The sequence below is a fragment of the Phyllobates terribilis genome, unplaced genomic scaffold, assembly GCF_046119375.1.
Source record: "Phyllobates terribilis strain yellow unplaced genomic scaffold, ASM4611937v1 Scaffold_2__4_contigs__length_985480577, whole genome shotgun sequence".
In the NCBI taxonomy this organism is placed as follows: Eukaryota; Metazoa; Chordata; class Amphibia; order Anura; family Dendrobatidae; genus Phyllobates; species Phyllobates terribilis.
In genome coordinates this window covers 450106758-450128004 of record NW_027362762.1, presented here as the reverse complement: position 1 = coordinate 450128004, position 21247 = coordinate 450106758, and the positions used below count along the sequence as shown (strand labels likewise).

Sequence of the window (21247 nt, the reverse complement as noted above, 5' to 3'; positions counted from 1 at the left end):
TGCGGTGGATGTGTGCACTGCTTGCATGAAGCAGACTCAGGAGCTAAGCCTACTTCATACAGATGCCTGTTGTATTACATAGTGAGCACCTGAGTGTACCTGGTTAAATAAGAGAAAGCTCTTAAAAGTGGCATTTAAAAGGCTTCAGCATGGTGGCTGTCATTTCTAATGACCAACTGCCTGTAGCTCCGGCGTCCCTGCACGCTGTCCCTCCTCCCCAGCAGGGACGCCGGTTCACTCACCGCCGTGGCCCTTGTCCCGTACATCCTTCTCCTTCCGTGCCTGTGAATGTCCAGTATTTCAGTGTATTGCATAGGCGATCAAGTGATTGCAGGTTCAACAAATTAATAATGTACAAAAAAACATTAAAAAAAAGTTTAACTCACCCTTCTTTTCCTCAAACAAACATAGTGAAATATAAAAATAAATACATAAAATAAATTAAAATTTTTGATTTTGCATTGAGCATAATTGCAAGTGCTAATGTAATATCTAAATATCTATCCAGCAAGGTTAAAACCAAAATGACAAAAAAATCCAGAATTGTTGACATCGCACTCCCAACTCCATAAAAAGGCAATAAAAACTAATCAAAATCTTGTATTTATCCCTAAATTATATAAATAAAAATGTCAGCTTGTCCCGCAAAAAAACAATCATAAAGGTCCATCAACTGAAAAACAAAACTGTTATAAATCTCAGAAAATGACAATACAAACCAATTTTTTTATTTTTAAAAAAAGTTAAGAAACTTTTTAACCACTAAAATATAAAAAAAAGAAAACCTTACAAGTATGGTGTCTTCATAATCATCCTAACCGGGAGAATCATGTTGTCAGTTCATTTTACTATATATTGAACACTGTAAAAACAAAACTTAAAAACCTGTGGAGGAAATGCGGTTTGCATTTTTCAGCATTTCACAGAACTAAGATTTTTTTCCAGTTTTTAGTACATTATATAGTAAAAGAAATGGTGTCATTCAAAACTACAATTTATCCTGCAAAAAGCAAACCGTAGATTGAAAAAAAAAAAAGTTATGGCTCTTGGAAGAAGAGAAAAGGGAAAATGTAAGTGCAAAAACAAACAAACAAAAAAAAAGCCTGCCCTTAAGAGGTTAAGTTCATAGTGAGCAGTTTTTAACAGTGAACTATCATTGTGTACATACTGTACTTTTTATTTAGTCATAGCAAAAAAAGTTAAATACAAATCTTGCATTTCTTTATTGACCTAATAAAACATTTTTTTACTAATTAGTTGTTATTGGTATAGCAGCACATAGCAATATCTAAGCAAGGTGCTGGTGTCTAGGCTGGCAACTCAACAGCTGCTGAATTATTTGGAATCTGGTGTATGTTTTGATTCGCTATCTCTCTTTCCTCATGTGCAGGCATCGCAGGACCTTAGGTATCCATGGTTATGTCCACTGATAAAGTGACAGTTAGTTAGCTAGCTGCTAGTGGCCGTAACCATGGATACCTAAGGTCCTGCAATGCCCTGCACATGAGGTAGGTGGCATAGCGAATCAAAAATACTATATTACATTTCTAATTGGAGGTATTTGCTAATATTATTATTATTACACCTACTACATATTGGGATAGGATCTTGGAGATGGGAATACCCCTTTAACTGATCAGTTTCCCATAGACTTCAGTGTTAAAAAAAACGCATCCAGTTGAAATCAGTTTTATTTAGGTGGACCAAAAAGTTGTGTCTGCTCAACTCTTTTGTTAACAGATTGCTGCTGGATCCATTCTAACGGATGTTTACTGGACATGTGAACTAAGACTGTGTGCCCACGATGCGTTTTTTAAGCATTTCCGCAGCGGCAAAAACGCTGCAGAAAAGCTTAAAAAATGCATGGTAGAAGGCCTGCCATGTTCCCCAATGATAATCCGCATGTGCTGTGCACATGCTGCGGAAATTTCCGCTGCGGATTATCATTGCGGAAAAAAACACAGCACTACCAATTATTTTGCGGAAGTGCTGCGTTTTCGCCGCCATTGACTTGCATTGGAACGCATGGATTCCGCATCACTGTATAAGTAGATGCGCATTCCATGCGTTCCAAAGTGCGGATGGTACCCGGGTGTGGAGGAGAGGAGACTCCTTGGGACGGGTACCATAGAAACTGAAAAAAAGAATAAAATAAAAAATAAATGTTATATTTACCTTCTGACGGCCCCCGGTCTCCTTCTCTTCACTTGCCAGCAGCTCGCGATGGACTGGAGGACCTGCGCTGACGTCATAGTCATGTGACGGGCACGCGATGCTGACGTCGGCAGGTCCTTCAGTGTACCGCGATCTGCGGGCAAGGGAGAACGGAGGGAAGCAAGACTGCGGGGGCCATCGGAAGGTAAGTATAGATTTTTTTTTATTTTTTTTACCATTCTTTCGGTCACAGTATATAAATCCATGCCAGTTGCATGGATTTATATAGTGTGACCAAGTTGACAAGCACTTTCCAAGTGATGCTAAAATCACTTGGAAAGTGCTTGTCAACCCACATGCGGAAATACATGTGAAGAACGCTTCACATCCGCCCGTCCCTGGCAGGAAAAACGCATGTACAATCCGCATGTACAATCCGCATGCGTTTTTTCTGCCAGGGGAGATGCAGAAACGCTCAGGAAAAATCCGGAGCATTTCTGCATCGTGGGCACATAGCCTAAGAGACATCTTCCAGAAATGAATGATAGGCTAGAAAGAACACTTGTAAAACTCATCCTTTCACTGTTGAACACTAATTAAAATAGTGGTGGGGGGAAGGTAAGATGTTGTGACAGCATAAAAGGTCATGCTGGGCATTAACTGCTCCCTCCATGCACTTGAAGGCTTTGTGTTCTCAATCACCCATGTCTGGCAGTTCATGCTGGGACAATGGGGAAATCTCTGGCATGTGCTTTGAGGCATACAATATTTGGGAAGACTAAAAGAGGGGATATTGTAATCCACTAGTCTTTAAATAGTATTGCATAATTATTCAGATGAGGTTTCTTATTTTTGGAAACCTCATTGTCCTTTAATTAAAAATGTTTTACATTATGAGCTTTAAATTAAAAAAAAATTCTAGGGGAAAAAAAACTCATTGTTACCAACAAAACCAATCAGAATTCAACTTATATTGGCAAATCTATATATTAACCCTTTTTTATGGACCAATTTTTGACTGATACAATTTTACACAATACCTATAAAATATGCTTCTGTCAGATATTATGCAAATTAGCTCTCCTCAAGGAGGAAGAAAGCTAACTCTGTTGTGGTTAGCTAGCTTATAAGTAAATGTCCAACCCTTTTAACAAGCCTTGCAAAATGACTAAGGATAATTAGTCATAAAGTATTTTCCAAAAGGAAAAAAAACACTTATGGGTGAAAATGCAGATATTTATTTTCCTTTTGGTGAAGACTCAGGTTTGGCTAAATATTAGAGTTGGCGTGAAGCAAAATGCATTACCCTGTCAATCAGCCACAACAGTAATTTCTGGTTGGTGGATAGGTGTCACGCATGTGTCAGGTGTGACAGACAGTCGCTCTAGATCCGGCTGTAGAAGATCATTGTGCATGGCATTGCAGACGCCTTCTTGATCCTCTCATCTCTGTAGTATAGTTATATCCTTCTCCCTTTAGGACCCAGCAGCAACCTCCACCTTCTGCTGCTGATTGACACACCCTTGTTTGGTAGTTAAAAACTCTTAGTTTTTCCAGAGAGTTGCCGGTGATAGTTCTATGTACCTCTTTGCAGGCTTGGAGTACTAGCAGTCTGCTTGTCTCGTCTTTGGTGCCCTTGGAGGACAGTTGGCGTTATGTCTCTGGTGTCTGCTCAAGCTAAGTGTATCCCCTTTGTTTGTTTACCTTGTTGTCTTTAGTTTGTAGCGGGGCCTGATTATTGCTCAGACCGTCCCCTTCCTATCTAGGGCCTTGCTCTAGGGACATTCAGGGTTTAGGTTCCTGCTTGGCGATAGGTGCAGAATCTATATAGGCACGATAGAGTAGGCAGGGTGATATTAGATCTGCCTAGGGGTCTCCACTCCCCCTTTCTCTACTTGTTGGGCTCCCTTCCCTCTCTTCCCGTCGTTGTACACTTATTCCTTCCCTCACCTTGCGTGACAGTAGGAGACATGAGAACTGTCTCTTATCTAACAGCATCTGCGGCTTTTCTTTTGATTAGCTAGCCTGGTGCAATGTCATCGTTGTGACAACTGATCAAGAGAAAAGCTGCGAATGCTGTCAGGTAAGTGACAGTTCTCACAGTTCCTCCCCAGCGGCCACAAACTACTGTTGTGACTGATGGACCAGTTCATCGATCATTTCACGCCAGCTTTACTAAATATCCTTAATGTTTGTTAAAAGTTTAAGAGCTATTTGAATACCTTATTCCCAAAAAGCGCTGTCTGGCCTGTAAGTCTAACTGCACAAGCTGGCAATACCCCTAAATACATGGCCTAAATACATGGATGAGTTGGCTGTAAACACACATCCCCATCCCTGTAGGTACAGTTTCCAAAATATGCTACTGAAGAAATAATGCAAACATATTTCATTCTAGCTATCATAAAAAAGATAAAAGTGCCACTTAAAAGGAGGTGCAATTTTTCTAAATAGTAATCATGTTTTAAGCAGCTCACTTTACTTATCTTGTGAAATGACACAAAAATTAGTTTTACCTACAGTATAAACTCAAATAACCTACTATATACGAATGACAGCTGCAATTTTGTACAACAGTGTTTAAAATACTAGCTCGCTAAAAAGTTTAATTACAAATTCAAAGTTGTGTCTGATATCTAAATAATCCAGAAAGGAACAGGGGTGTGAAAATTCCACCTCTCAGTGTGTCTTAGGACACAGTGATTAACAGCTCAGTCATCCAGTCTGGTGCCGGGGCATTGTGAGCTGTCTGTGCAATGACTGACAGCTGAGTTGTCCAATCTGGTGCAGGAAGTGCTAAGCTGTTTGAGTCTTTATTGACAGCTCTGCTGTCCAATCTAAGACTGGGAGGTGCTGAGCTCTCCCAAGATGCTCCATTTTCCCTTGATTGCTCAGCTATTTAACTGGGTAGGCAGTCTCAGACAGCTGCCAGCCGTAGCTTCAGCTCTGTGAGGTTTGTTTCACTGTGTCTAGTGCCTTGCTTGTTGATATATCGCTACCTGACCTTGGACCTCGTTCTGACCATCTGTTTGTCTAATCCTTTTGCTCTCATCCGCTATTCCCCTGTTATTTTGACCTTGGACTGTTACCCTACTACGCATTTGTCTCTTCCCTCTGTCTATGACGTAACCTCCTGGCTTTTGACCTTGGACTCCTTGACTATCCCAACTCATGACTTGTCCGTGAGAAGTGACTCAGCATCACAAGGAGATTTTACTTTTGCTGAAGTTTGTTAAGAGAACACCTGGTGAGGTGAGAACACCTGATCACCTGATTCTCTTCTCTAAGCCATAGGTCTGGGTGAGCAGCACAGAGTAGAGGCGGTGGTACAACAGAACAGGTCATCACAAACAACACATGGATCAGCAGGGTATGCAGGACAGCAGACAAACATGTAAAGAAAGTAGTACAGATGAAGCAGAGCCTGATGTGTGTATACACACAGTAACAGTATCTGTACAAGAAAACTGGGTTGCGGTGAATTATAGGAATGCAGTCTGGTATCTTCCAGCAATGCAATGATTAATTACAGGTATAACAAAGAAGTAAATTCAGTCTGGTATATTCCAGCAGGTAAATGGTTAATAGCAGCAGTGTATGCAAACTGAGACTTTAACTCAAGAAATAGTTAACAGCAAGACAGCAATATAGTATAAGCAAACTGGAGACTTGCTTTAAGAGATATGTTAACTTGTTTGCCAGGTGAAAACAGCACTGAGAAGACTTGAGAGGTTGGTCACATGCTTGCTGGGAGGATCGTGCAAACAACACATAGTAAGCTGGACTGAGCTTCAAAATAAGCTGGTTGAAGCATGGAAATCAGAGTTACAAACTCCTGACAAACCTCTGCCTGAGCTGGCCATAAAGGGACTCTGTCAGCACAGAATGACTATTGAAAACAAGTACAGACCCTTGGTGCATCATGGCGTGGCCAAATATATTAATGCACCTTCCCACCTGCTTGTTTTCCCTCTATCTCCACCCTCCCCTCTTCGTTAATTGACAGCTCTGGCTACATATAGCTAGAAAAGGGCTGAGATAGATGGAAACCAAGTAGGTGTGATGGTGTCCTTACATGATTGGCACCGCCATGATGCAACTAATGGCTTTACTTAGTTTGTACTTTCATTCTGTGCTAATAGTCCCTTTAAAAGACCTAGGGTGATCATGTCAAAGTAGTTTGCTGGGTTATCTGAGAACCCTGATGACGACTACTGCAAAGGGAGGTAGCCATAGGAGAAGGGATCTAGAGCCGCACTGAAGCCAGGACAGGTGAAAAACATATATCCAACCTGGGAATTTTATGGAATTGAGGGGCATATTCATCCATGTGGTGCAACATGATAATAAAGGAAAAAGACAAAGCTATTGATCTATGCATAATTGTATCTGTCTAAATTAATCAACATTTTGTGTAAGAGAAAAGTGGGAAACATTTATAAATGAATTACACAGTGTATAACTTTCTGCCAAATCCCCATTTTTACAGACTCCGCTGCCTTCAATCAAGTGTAGTACACGAATACTTAATTGCTTTCTTACTATGTTTGCAACTCTTAGTTCGACCTGGAGTTGAATGACTCCAACTAATTGCACCATAAATTCCAATGATGCTGCTATTATGCAGCAAAAGATCCACGTATCTGGTAGAGAAATATGGCTATTAATATACTATTACAACAGAAGACTGGTGTTATTGTCACAAATACACCCCACTAAGTTGCAAAGGAAAAACAGCCTGCTTTAAATATGCCATAAAGAGCCTCCTACTCCATAAAGTCAGCCAGGTAATAAATACCTGTACTAGAAAGACAGACAGCTGTTTTGTGCAGTTCATAATTGTACCATAAAAATTGGATACAAAGTAGTACAATACAAAATTATTGACTAGTCCAGTGAGCGGTTTATTTTACAGAAGAAAAACGATCACACGGTTTGCTTCTTTTAGAGCAACTAAAACTTACAGATGTGGCTACAATCTGCATACAACCCTTTTGGAATTTGGTGATGGTATCTAAATAACAGAAAATAATACGTAAGTAGAAGGAAAATTTTGGTAGTAAAATTCCCACAGTTTATAGCAATTTGTGTTGGTATTTAGTCTTCAGAAAGCCATTAATCTACTGTGTAAAGTCTCGACTGACCTCTGGGAATTTGGATTTTCCATGCCAGACGGGAGCCAATTCAGATTGATCATCCAGCTGATGGAAGCGAATGCAGTCATGGCGATATATTTGCAGGTTACAATTTAAGCAGTTTGCAAATATTTTATGCAAAGTAGATAAAAGTGAGAGCCATACTTTATTTTCTGATCTCCTTATAATTATTGAGCATCTGCTCTTGGAAGGAAAATGAACAGGACATATATGATTCTTCCTGTCTGTTCCTATAATTTTCCCAAGAGATAAGCAGTGTCAGATTTGTGTGGCAGGTGCTCATACCTCTTAGATCCATAGGGATTAATATGCATTTTAATATGAAGATTGGCAGTATTAATTGCATTAGCAGTAAAAATCATTTGTTCAATTACTGTATCTGTGTGTCCAGCTTAACGATGAAAAACTCCTATTTGCTTTGTCAGTGTTGCATGTTGACATCTACACACACATTTGCAATCAAATTAGATATTTTATGCATTGTATTATATATTGTCTATTATCGGGTGATACTGAAATTATTGATGAAGTCATTCTCTTCTAGGCACTACTCAAGCAGTGGCATCCACAGTGCTCCCCTCTTTCAAGGTTTTCCTAATGCTGTAAGTCTTTCTTGTTTCCAATTAAATTATTATTATTTGATTGTTACTTATTAAACTATTGTTATTTTAATGTCTACATCAGTCTAGTATCCTGGAATGTAAAGGGAAACTATTGTGACTCCAAAACTAGATTGCGAGCGTGGGGCTCCTGAGACAGCGTTTCTATATATCTGTATTAAACCAGTACTCACACAAAGAGATTTCATCAAATAGCTTCAACTTGACACCAAAGGCACGTATGAAGATTCCAGAAGTTTTATTTTCAAGCTAAATGCCAATATTATGCACAATAGCAGTAGCTGTAACAGCTGCAGTAGCTGTAAGTAAAAAAAACATTCTGATGCGAAGATATTATTTATATCAGAGCTGGGCATCAGGGAGAAAGACAGGACAAACTTCTAAAAGGGGCAACCTGATTGCATAGCAGTATAACAACAAAAATGCAATGATAATACAATACTGTATGATTCCCAAGTCGTGGAATATGACACTCCCCATCTGAAATCTTTAGATTTCAAGATAATCAAATCTTGACGCAATGTCCTTCAATGATGTCTACCACCGTTCTTGGAACCTGAAAGACAAAAAGAAGCATATAAACATGCAACAATGTAACTGTAAACAATTGTGTTGTCCAAATCTATGGTTGGTGGCCTGTAGTCCACAACAATAGAATAAGTCCAAGCTCCAATTGAAAACCCATCTTCGGATTGGGGAAGCTGCAAAATGAAAACACTTCCACCAACTCAAACAATGCAAATGGTGAAAGTTCCAAGTACTAACACAGCTTATAATAAGTAGAGGTATGCTCCCCACCGTAAGGTGTCCAGAAGTAGTGTCCTTTATGTGATTTCCTCCTTTGACAGAAGCAATACAAGTTCAGTGACTGTGGAAAGAAAGATTCGTGTTGAGCCCCCTTTCATAACCTTAAAGGGGTATTCCCATCTCCAAGATCCTATTCTAATATGTAGCAGGTATAATAATAATAATATTAGCAAATATCTCCAATTAGAAATGTAGTTTAGTTTTTTTGATTCACTATCTCTCTTACCTCATGCGCAGGCATCGCAGGACCTTAGGTATCCATGGTTACGTCCACTGATAAAGTCACAGTTAGTTAGCTAGTTGCTAGTGGTCGTAACCATGGATACCTAAGGTCCTGCGATGCCTGAACATGAGGTAAGAGAGATAGTGAATCAAAAATACTATACTACATTTCTAATTGGAGATATTTGCTAATATTATTATTATTACACCTACTACATATTGGGATAGGATCTTGGAGATGGGAATACCCCTTTAACTTTCACCTTTTCAGTCTTCCCATTGTCACTAAGCATAACCTTGATGACAAGACCCATTGGCTAGTCATTTCAATGAGCTTTTTTATCTTTTAGAAGGACAAGGTCTCTTTCTTGAAGGTTAGGCTTTGACGTCTACCATTTGTGACGGTCTTGAAGCAAATGCAAGTATTCAGTCTTCCAGCAGTGCCAAATCCCATTAGACAGGTGTTGTACCTGTTTTCACTGACATCTGTAAATGTCACTGTGGTCAAAGTTCTCTGGAGAGATTGCAGCAGCTCCAATCTTCTGTGTAAGAAGCGTGGCTGGAGCAAAAATCAGTGGAATGTCAAGGTCAGCTTCTGCACTTGCTCTTATAAGCTGCTCACTCATTGTTGAGTATTTTGAAGAGCATAACTGATCGTTTTGACTGCTTGATGGACCTAGAAATGACGCCTTTAGTATTTGTGCAATTCTTGTCTCTGTCTTAGACTTAATATCACATACTGTGCAGTCTCCCTCAGAATTAAGTTGCTGGAAATTTTGCAGTTCTTCTAAAGAATCCTGTGTATTAAGTTTCTTCTAAGTTATGACATATTCTTGGCTTTTCCTCGTATAAAGGTCATAAGTTGCACACAATTGTCCTAGAGCTTCCTCTAGTGGTATTCCGTGAGAAGAAGGCTGAGAGAAGGTGGTGATGTCATGGTTATTTTGTAATAACTTTGATACATTACAAGAACGTTCATGTTTCACACTTTCAAGGTTTTCTCTAACCTTCCATGTGAGCTTGGTAGAGCGTTTAGCCTTCTCACTGGACTGTAGATTAAGATCCATACTTTCTTCATCTGACTGTGGATCTTGCAAATACCATGCGGCTTTCTCTTCAGACATGACATCACAAAGGCAGAATGAATCTGTATAGAGATGTGTGCTGCTGGAATCTAGCAGGGTCTATGCTGAAGGAGACTGAGCTGTGATTGCTTTACACATACTGAATATTTCTTTTATGCTGAGGGCAGATCTTCTATGTCTGGCAGATGTCTTTTTACTATTCTAACTCCATAACTATGCTACAAGTGTGAGGCTTTTGAGACGTTTCTATGGATGTCTGTATTGTATCAGTACTCACATGAAGTGATTTCAGATAGCTTCAACTCGACTGCCGAGTCACATATGAAGATTCCAGAAGAAGTTTCATTTTCAAGCTGAACTCTTGTATTATGTTCAATAGCAGTAGCTGTAACAGCTCCAGGTATAAAGACAATTCTGAACCAGAACTATACTGAGGTATGAACCTCAGGCGAAGATGGCTGGCAAACACTGACACAGAAGGAAAAAGGGAGGGGTTACTTACATCAGAGCTGGGCTACAGGGAAAGAGACAGGACAAACTTCTAAAATGGGCAACCTGATTGCACAGCTGTATAACAACAACATTACAATGATAATTCAATATTGTATGATTCCCAAGTTGTGGGACATGACAGAAATGGTCAGCACTTTATTGCCGGAAAAATATATCTTTGTACCGTGTTCACACAGGCTAGCACTTTTTTACACATGGTAGTAATGATAAAGCTGTGTAGGCAACTGTTCCCCATTAAAAATTAGACTATTTTTTAAAGAGACCCACTGTTCTGGACAGTGCTGAAGTTGGTTTCTTATTCATCCAGTTTCTTATTCAGGGCTGAAGTTGGTTTCTTATTCGGCAATTTTTTTGCTTGTTTTTTTACAGGTTTATCAACAAAAATCACAGTAATAAAATACAATGCAGCAAGGTGCCTTGATATGAATACACTTAAAAGCAGCTACAAAATTATAAAACTGGCACAAAAATGGGCATTAAAGTGGGCACCGAAGGGCATTATATAAAGGGTTAAATTACTTTGGGCCACTGATCTCACAATGCAGACCCACAGATAGTGATGCTCCACATCTAATTCAGGTCACTAAAGCCTGGCCCAAATGGGTTCTGGGTGTCAGAACTGGCATCAAAGTGGGCAAATAGCCAATTTTTCCAGATTTGAATAAGTAACAGGTGTTTTTAAGGGTTTAAATAACTTTGGGCCACTGACCTCACACCACCATTACATAGATAGTGATGCCCCACATCAAACTCAGGTCACTCCAGCCTTTCCCACATGGGTTCTGGGCATCTGAACTGGCATCAAAGTAGCAAATAGCAATTTTTCCCAGATTTAAATAAGTAACTGTTTTAAACGGTTAATGACCTTGGGCCACTTTCAGCACCAGCACAAAACAGGAAGACCCACATTAAAATATTTTTTTTAAAGGCTGACTGAGTGGTTACTGATCAAAGTGAGCAAATTGCAACTTTGTACTGATTTGAATGCTACTGGTTTGTTTTAAGGGTTAAAGAGCTTTTTCCGGTCTTAAGCTACAAGTCTGCAGTCACTCTATGTGACTACAGGCTTGTGAATCCTCACATAACGTGTACTTCTCACTGTGAGCATTCTCCGGTGCCGGCGACATGCTGACTAGACGTGTCTGGCCTCATTCTATACTCTTGCATTGAGCGAGGCCGCGCCCAGAGAATGCTCACATTGAGCAGTACGCGTGGTGTCAGGATTCATTCATTCATTGATGTATGTTCGGGTCATAAAAAATGTAATGTAGACAGTGTTGGACTGGGGTGTCTGGGGCCCACAGGAGGAATTGATCCTCGGGGCCCACCCTACAGCATATGCAAATACAGTTATATGAAAAAGTTTGGGCACCCCTATTAATCTTAAGCTTAATGTTTTATAAAAATTAGTGTTTTTGCAACAGCTATTTCAGTTTGATATATGTAATAACTGTTGGACACAGTAATGTTTCTGCCTTGAAATGAGGTTTATTGTACTAACAGAAAATGTGCAATCTGCATTCAAACAAAATTTGACAGGTGCATAAGTATGGGCACCTCACCAGAAAAGTGACATTAATATTTAGTAGATCCTCCTTTTGCAAAAATGACAGCCTCTAGTCGCTTCCTGTAGCTTTTAGTGAGTTCCTGGATCCTGGATAAAGGTATTTTTGAGCATTCCTCTTTACAAAACAATTCCAGTTCAGTTAAGTTTGATGGTCGCCGAGCATGGACAGCCCTCTTCAAATGATCCCACAGGTGTTCAATGATATTCAGGTCTGGGGACTGGGATGGCCATTCCAGAACATTGTAATTGTTCCTCTGCATGAATGCCTGAGTAGATTTGGAGCGGTGTTTTGGATCATTGTCTTGCTGAAAGATCCATCCCCTGCATAACTTCAACTTTATCACTGATTCTTGAACATTATTGTCAAGAATCTGCTGATACTGAGTGGAATCCATGCGTCCCTCAACTTTAACAAGATTCCCGGTGCCGGCATTGGCCACACAGCCCCAAAGCATGATGGAACCTCCACCAAATTTTACTGTGGGTAGCAAGTGTTTTTCTTGGAATGCTGTGTTTTTTTGCCACCATGCATAACGCCTTTTTGTATGACCAAACAACTCAATCTTGGTTTCATCAGTCCACAGGACCTTCTTCCAAAAAGAAATTGGCTTCTCCAAATGTGCTTTTGCATACCTCAGCCGACTCTGTTTGTGGCGTGCTTGCAGAAACGGCTTCTTTCGCATCACTCTCCCATACAGCTTCTCCTTGTGCAAAGTGCGTTGTATAGTTGACCGATGCACAGTGACACCATCTGCAGCAAGTTGATGCTGCAGCTCTCTGGAGGTGGTCTGAGGATTGTCCTTGACTGATCTTACCATTCTTCTTCTCTGCCTTTCTAATGTTTTTCTTGGCCTGCCACTTCTGGCCTTAACAAGAACTGTCCCTGTGTTCTTCCATTTCCTTACTATGTTCCTCACAGTGGAAACTGACAGGTTAAATCTCTGAGACAGCTTTTTGTATCCTTCCCCTGAACAACTATGTTGAATAATCTTTGTTTTCAGATCATTTGATAGTTGTTTTGAGGAGCCCATGATGCCACTCTTCAGAGGAGATTCAAACAGGAGAACAGCTTGCAAGTGGCCACTTTAAGTAGCTTTTCTCATGATTGCATACACCTGGCTATGAAGTTCAAAGCTCAATGAGGTTACAAAACCAAAAAAAGTGCTTTAGTAAGTCAGTAAAAAGTAGGTAGGAGTATTTAAAACAAGAAAATGATAAGGGTGCCCATACTTATGCACCTGTCAAATTTTGTTTGAATGCAGATTGCACATTTTCTGTTAGTACAATAAACCTCATTTCAAGGCAGAAACATTACTGTGTCCAACAGTTATTACATATATCAAACTGAAATAGCTGTTGCAAAAACACCAATTTTAAGAAAACATTAAGCTTAAGATTAATAGGGGTGCCCAAACTTTTTCATATAACTGTACCTGATACCCGATATCCCCGTTATAGTGGAGCATCTGTTGTAAATCACAGGCGGCTCCGGCACATCTACTGTGCACATGATATAACTGGGATGTACAATTACAGTAGTTTGCAGTAAAGGAGTTCTTTGGTTAAAACTAGTTATCACCGCTCCAAGGGCTCCACAGGATAAGTGATTACTTACTGATCGTTTGGGTCCTAACATTGGAAACCACACTGATCGGAAGAATGGGGAAGTTTTATCCCTGTCAGGACACTTAGTTATCCCCATTTTAAAATGCAGAGGCAGGTGGGACGTCTGACCGCAGTTCCATTCATTCTCTTTGGGGTTTCCAGAAAAAAACAAGAACAGACACTGAGGGAATGAATGGATCAGTGGTCAAGTCGCACATGAGCTCCAGTGTAATGGGGAGAAAAGCTCCATATCTACCAATCGGTGCGGGTCCCAGCAGTCAAACCCCCACTAATCAATAATTTAGCACTTATCATGTAAAGAGGTGATTACTTGTTTTCCCTGGAGAACCCCTGTAAGTGCATCTTGTTCCAAGTATTTAATCACTAATGGAAATAAAGAATCTTCTCCTAATTAATATCAGAGAGAACAAATGAGTGCCATACACAACATAATCCACTGTACCAACACAAATAGTACCACATACAAGGGAGAAATACTGCCACACCATGACTGGACTACATATTACCACCACATAGTGACTGAATAATACTACATACAAGAGAGAAATACCACCACACCATGACCAGACCACATATTGCCACCACATAGTGACCGAATAATACCACGTACAAGATAAAAATACCACTACACCATGACCAGACCACATATTACCACCACATAGTGACCAAATAATACTACATACAAGGGAGAAATACCACCACCTGCTCTGTCATCATTGCCATATCTCCCCCCACCTGCTCCGTCTTCATTGCCATATCTCCCCTCACCTCCTCTATCACTAATGCCATGTCATATCTCCCCCCACCTCCTCCATCACCATGCCATGCATATCTCCCCCTACCTCCTCCATCACCATGCCATGCATATCTCCCCCCACTTCCTCCATCACCATGCCATGCATATCTCCCCCCACCTCCTCCATCACCATGCCATGCATATCTCCCCCCACCTCCTCCATCACCATGCCATGCATATCTCCCCCCACCTCCCCCATTGCCATGCCATATATCCCCCCCCATGTCATATCTCCCCCCACCTCCCCCATTGCCATGCCATATCTTCCCCCACCATGTCATATCTTCCCCCACCTCCCCCATTGCCATACCATATCTTCTCCCACCATGTCATACCTCCCTCCACCTCCCCCATTGCCATGCCATATCTCCCCCCACCTCCTCCATTACCATGCCATGCATATCTACCTACCTCCTCCATCACCATGCCATGCATATCTCCCCCCACCTCCTCAATCACCATTGCTCTCCCTCAAAAAAAAAAAACAACTTATCTCTCAGCGCGCTCCCCCGCAGCACCGTCCTCTGCTTCCTGCCCGGCATCTTTCTCCCTGACACAGGCTCACACTGCATGATGACGTCATCAAGCAGCGCAAGCCTGTCGGAAGAAACACCGGGCAGGAAGCAGAAGACGGATCTCTCCTGCTCCGCTGCCATTTTCCTCCTGTCGGCAGCGGAGCTGGAGGGATCGCTCCCTGCCCTCCACACAGGATAAGGGCAATCTGGCCATGGGCCCCCCGGAGCCTGGGGCTCGAGAAGCAGGCCAGATTGCCCTCATCAGTTGCACTGCAAGGGCCCTCCTGACCCTCCGGGCCCTTGCAGTGCGGAGCACCGGTGGCCATGTTAACCAGGGGCCCCCGTGCGTCCTGCTCGGGGGCCCCCTGAGGACCCCGGCCCACCCGAGAATTCTCCGGTGTCCCGGTGCCCCAGTCCGACCCTGAATGTAGAAGACATATGCACATCAGGCGGGAAGTGCACTAGGGGCATGTCAACGCACTTAGAGGAAACTGTGAAAAAGGTGGGTAGGGGAATTAGTTAACCATATATTTTCAAGGGTAGCCGTCTGTCTTAGAGAAAAATTTAAATCCATGAGACATCTCCGGAGAGGGGGCCTATGACCCTCACATTAAACATATGGGATTGGAAGTGAGAAAGAACTAACACTTCAACCTCCATTGAAGTAGGACTCCACATTTAACATTTGGGATTAATTGTAGCTGGGGAAGAGAGAAACAAATTATAACTGGAGAAATGAGAGAGAGCTGACGCTTGAACCTCCACTGAAGTAGGGATCTCCTGCAGTGAACAAGTAGTGATTACAGGAGATTTGCTCTGGGAAAAAAACTACCAAGGCTGAGATTCATTTACCCAGAGGCGGGGAAGTACACTTTCCAGGGATACAGCTTCCTCTGATCAAAGCCTGGTTCTGAGCCATTTTAGAGCCAGTGGTCAGTGATGAATATTGGGGTTTGCAGTGATCCGATATTTATGGGAGATATATTTTCAGCGTCATAGCGAAGGGACAAACATAACACATCTACTCACATCATAGTAAGGCCAGAAAAATCCCTCCAACTTAATACTGATCCTATGGATGGTGCTATCCATGCCATGTTTCATCTCTATAGACAGGTAAAATCGCGATAAGAAACATGATGACATTATCTACCAGGTGCAAAAATTTCCTGAAAGTTAGGGATCTCATAAAATTGCAACAGACCTAGCACATCCCACAACCAGTCCCCATATGAGCTTACCAAGGGGAGGTTTGTGGGCATATAATTCATGTAATAAAAATGAGAGTTTAGGTGGCTGTCATTGTTCATTCTGGAAGACCTAGTTCGCTTTGAGAGTGTTCCATTTTCCTAATCGGAGTTCTTCCCTCCATAATAAGAGCCATTCCTGCAAAAACAGGTTTAGTAATTTTCTTTTGTTATCCCTTTTTTATGTAATTGTATATACCATATTGTTTTGTTCCCATTTTGTATAATCTTTGTATATTTTTTTATGAACACTGACTACCTTTCCGATTAAATCTATAAAATGTAATAGCTCTGTTCCTCTTGCTCTGTAAACCGCACCCCTGAAGCCATACAATATGTAACGGGTGTCCAATTGGTCTGTATAAATGATTGGTGGTGGTAGCTAGTGGTTCCTTTTTCTTTTTTTGTCATTGAAATCGGAGGTGTATATACTGTATGCTCACTACGAGTTCCTCAGTAACCGGCCTAGTAGTGGAAGCAGCTGCGTCGTCGTCCATCATTCGTCAGTCAATTGCTCAATTGTTCTGATGATTGGAGGCAGCGAAGATGCGTCCCTTGGCAAACTGGTGGCAGTCATGACCCCTCCTGGGCTGTTATACTTGACACCATTATTTTAATTTTTATTCCGTAAATCAGTAGTACACATGAAAATGAGCAGCTTTTTATATATCTTATCAGAGAAATGTGATTCTTTCACCTCCAGGATTGATTTTTCTCAATTACTCTCAATTCACGGGTAAAATTTGTCTTCAGTGAATACAGATTTTCCCATTACTCAGCGGTTAGCACTGCAGCCTTGCAGCGCTGGGGTCCTGGGTTCAAATCCCACCAAAGGGCAACATCTGCAAGGAGTTTGTATGTTTTTCTCGTGTTTGCGTGGGTTTCCTCCGAGTTTTCCGGTTTCCTCCCACACCCCAAAGATATACTGATAGGGAATTTAGATTGTGAGCCCCAATGGGGACAGTGCCAATATTGTCTGAGAAGTGCTGTGGAATTAATGGTGCTATATACCGTATATACTCGAGTATAAGCCGACCTGAGTATAAGCCGAGGTACCTAATTTTACCACAAAAAAACTGGGAAAACTTATTGACTTGAGTATAAGCCTAGGGTGGAAAATGCATCAGCTACTGGTAAATTGCCCCATCCTGGTACGCATTGCTCCCTCATCCTCAATCCTGGTATGCATGGCCCCCTAATCCCCAATCCTACTATGTATGGCCCCCTCATCCCAATCCTGGTAAGCATGGCACCCCTCAACCCAATCCTGGTAAGCATGGCACCCCTCAACCCAATCCTGGTATGCATGGCCCCCTCATCTCCAATCCTGGTATGTATGGCAACCTCATCTCCAATCCTGGTATGTATGGCAACCTCATCTCCAATCCCGGTATGCATGGCACCCCTCATTCCCAGTCCTGGTATGCATGGCACCCCTCATCCCCAATCCCGGTGTGCATGGCCCCCTTATCCCCAATCCTGGTATGTATGGCCCCCTCATCCTCAGTCCTGGTATGCATGGCACCCCTCATCCCCAATCCTGGTATGCATAGCACCCCTCATCCCCAATCCTGATGTGCATGGCCACCTCATCTCTAATCCTAGTATGCACGGCCTCCTCATCCCCAATTCTGGTATGCATGGCCTCCTCATCCCCCAATCCTGGTATGCATGGCCTCCTCATCCCCCAATCCTGGTATGTACTGTATGACCCCCTCACCCCCCAACCCTGGTATGTATGGCTTCATCACTGCACACATAAAAAAATAAACACTTATACTCACCTTCCTTCCTCACCTCTGCTCCAGCGCTGCGTCCTGTTCTGCTGCAGCAGCTCGTGTCAGTATCTGAGCAGTGCATGGCGTCACTGCCATGCACTCTCAGACGCTGATGCCGGGACTATGTGCATGGAGAGGATCGAATATGCATTCTCTTTAGTAGCAGGCACTGTCAGCTGGAGCCGCGGCTCAGTACTCCTTTGTGCCCGCTACTAAAGAGAATGAATATTTATTCTTCTCCATCCCCATGGGAGTGGAGAAGAGTGAATATTCATTTCCCTTTAGCAGCGGGCACACGTGGTAGCTGCAGCAGCTGCTACTGCGTGTGCCCCGCTCCTCCGCCGCCGCAACCCTCCCCCCACCACTATCCACTACCGGAATTTCTATATACTCGAGTATATACCTGAGTATAAGCCGAGGGGGGCTTTTTCAGCACAAAAAATGTGCTCAAAAACTCAGCTTATACTGGAATATATACAGTAAGTGAGTAAAATAAATAAATAAATAGGAGATGACAGTTGGTGCTTTTAGAGGGGGGTGAGCTAGAAGCAGACACAGACATTCTGCTGCAAGTTCACTTGAAATTACAGTTACCTCATAGTTCCCAACCATCCTGGATTCAGCAGATCTGTCCCGCTATGTCAAGGCTTTTGTCCGGACTTTCTCTCACTCTCTTTGCTGGCTCCATAGCTCCTCCTCTGGGGCGGGACCACACTCTCTTTGTCAGTTCAGTGGGGCCGGCATATCTCCGCTAACAGGTACATAAATTAAACAAACACTTCACTGGTCTCCACCAAAAATCAAACTCACAACCTTCATGTTCGCAGGCAGCAGCTCTAGCTATGACCCACAGCCCATATTGATGAAGATAAGAGAATTTGGTAATCTTGAGCTGTACTGCAGGCAGTGACGCCAGAAGCAGATGATACTGTTAGGGTATGTGCACACGATGCAGAAATGCTCAGGATTTTTTCCTGAGCGTTTCTGCATCTCTCTGGCAGGAAAAAACGCATGCGGATTGTACATGCGGTTTCCTGCCAGGGACATGCGGAAATGAAGCGGTCTTCACTTTCATTTCCGCATGCGGGTTGACAAGCGCTTCCCAAGCGATTTTAGCATCACTTGGAAAGTGCTTGTCAACTTCACACTATATAAATCCATGCAACCGGCATGGATTTATATAGTGTGTGAATGTCAAAAAATAAAAAATAAAAATATACTTTACCCTCTGATGGCCCCCGGTGTCCTGCTTCGCTCGGTCCCGGCTGCCAGCAGTGAAGACTTTAGGACCTTCCGACGTCAGCGTCACGTGACCCGTCACATGACTCTGACGTCAGCGAAGGTCCTTCTTCATTCAACCGCGAAGTGCGGGGAATCAAGCAGGAGCGCTGCGCGGGCCGTCAGAAGGTGAGAATATATATATTTTTTATTTTATTTTTTTTTTTTTAATGGTACCTGGGTCTGGATGAGAGTCCTCTCATCCACACCCGGGTACCATCCGCACATTAGACCGCATGAAAAGCGCATCAACATATACAGTGATGCGGATTCCATGCGGTCTAATGCAAGTCAATGGCGGCAAAAGAGCAGCGTTTCCGCAAAATTAATTGACATGCTGCGGATTTTTGACCGCAGCGTTTACGCTGCGGAAAAATCCGCATCATGGGCACAGTACATGCGGATTTCAATTGGGGAACATTGCTGCCCTTCTACCATGCGTTTTTCATGCGTTTCCGCGGTGTTTACGCAACTGCAAAAACGCCGCGGAAACGCATGAAAAACACATCATGTGAACTCAGCCTTACACTGTTTTGTACAATGTATCTATGTATCTCCATGTCCCTGTATTTTAGAGATCAGAAGAAAAGGTCAGATTTTTTGTTCCTGTAAAACTACTAAAACATAATTACAAAAATATTATCTTCTCTTTTTTTGTGAGACTCCCTGGGACTTGAACACACAACCTCTATAATTGCAGACAACAGTTAAATTCATGAGCCACAGACTTCAATGATGTCACTTGGAGAATTTTGTATATTTGATCTGTATTGCAGGCCCTGACCGCCACAGGCAGATAATACTGGTACATTCATATATATCTGTACATAGCAGTGTTTTTCTATGCACCTGTATTCTAGAGGGAGAATAAAATATATTTTTTTCTTCCTATAAAATAAAAAATAATAAACAATTACATAAATGTAATTTTTACTGTACTTTTTTGAAAAATAATAAACATCACAAATCAGCAAATAACAAACATTTTTGGTGTCCCTGTAATCGAAACAACCTGAACAAAACACCAAAATCAGATCAGTAAATGGTGTAAAAGATGATTGATTTGTTTCTATATTAAACCCATAAAAATGTAATAAAAATGTAATGCTGAGGCTGTGTTCACATGTAGCGTAAATGCTGCGGTTTTTGTACTGATCTTTTTCAGAATTTTTTTTGCAGGTGTCTGCGCCACACAACACAATAACAATCTTCTCTGATTATTATTATTTGCTGCGTTTCTTTTATGCTTTTTCCCCTTTATGTGATGCATTTTTGGTGCAGATAGAAAAGCGCGTTTTTAATACTACAGAAAGCTTTGATTCTGTGCTTAAAAATGTAATTTTTTTTTACCTGCGTTTTTTTCAGGCTCGACATAGAATCTTATGTAGAAATTTATGACCAACTTTAGTGTCATAAGATTACTTAAATAAAAAAAAGTCGGTAACTGACTTTGACTGCAATTGGTTGATAGTATTACTCTGAACAGCGCTGCTAAAACCCACAATAGACTCGCCACTTGCGGAAAAACTCCTTAAAGAATCTAAATTATATTTTGCTCCTTGGTGATAGCTTTTATGTATGGATTCCTAATGTAATTGTTTTCTGTAATTAGACTACTTAAGTATGTGACCCAATGCAGACTGGCTTCCATACTCCCCTTGTGACTCAACGCAGACTGGCTTCCATACTCCTCTTGTGACTCAACGCAGACTGGCTTCCATACTCCGCTTGTGACTCAATGCAGACTGGCTTCCATACTCCCCTTGTGACTCAATGCAGACTGGCTTCCATACTCCCCTTGTGACTCAACGCAGACTGGCTTCCATACTCCCCTTGTGACTCAATGCAGACTGGCTTTCATACTTCCCTTGTGACTCAATGCA

At 41.9% G+C, this 21247-nt stretch overlaps 1 protein-coding gene across 3 annotated transcripts in view; it reads left to right on the top strand.

Annotated features, from left to right (window-relative positions):
* LOC141215153 (uncharacterized) overlaps positions 1-21247 on the top strand; it is a 446656-nt gene that overhangs the window by 346022 nt on the left and 79387 nt on the right. For all 3 annotated transcript variants that reach the window (XM_073665502.1, XM_073665499.1, XM_073665501.1), the window contains exon 27: positions 7855-7912. In XM_073665502.1, the coding sequence (XP_073521603.1) occupies positions 7855-7912 (58 nt within the window). The remainder of the gene's footprint in view (positions 1-7854; positions 7913-21247) is intronic.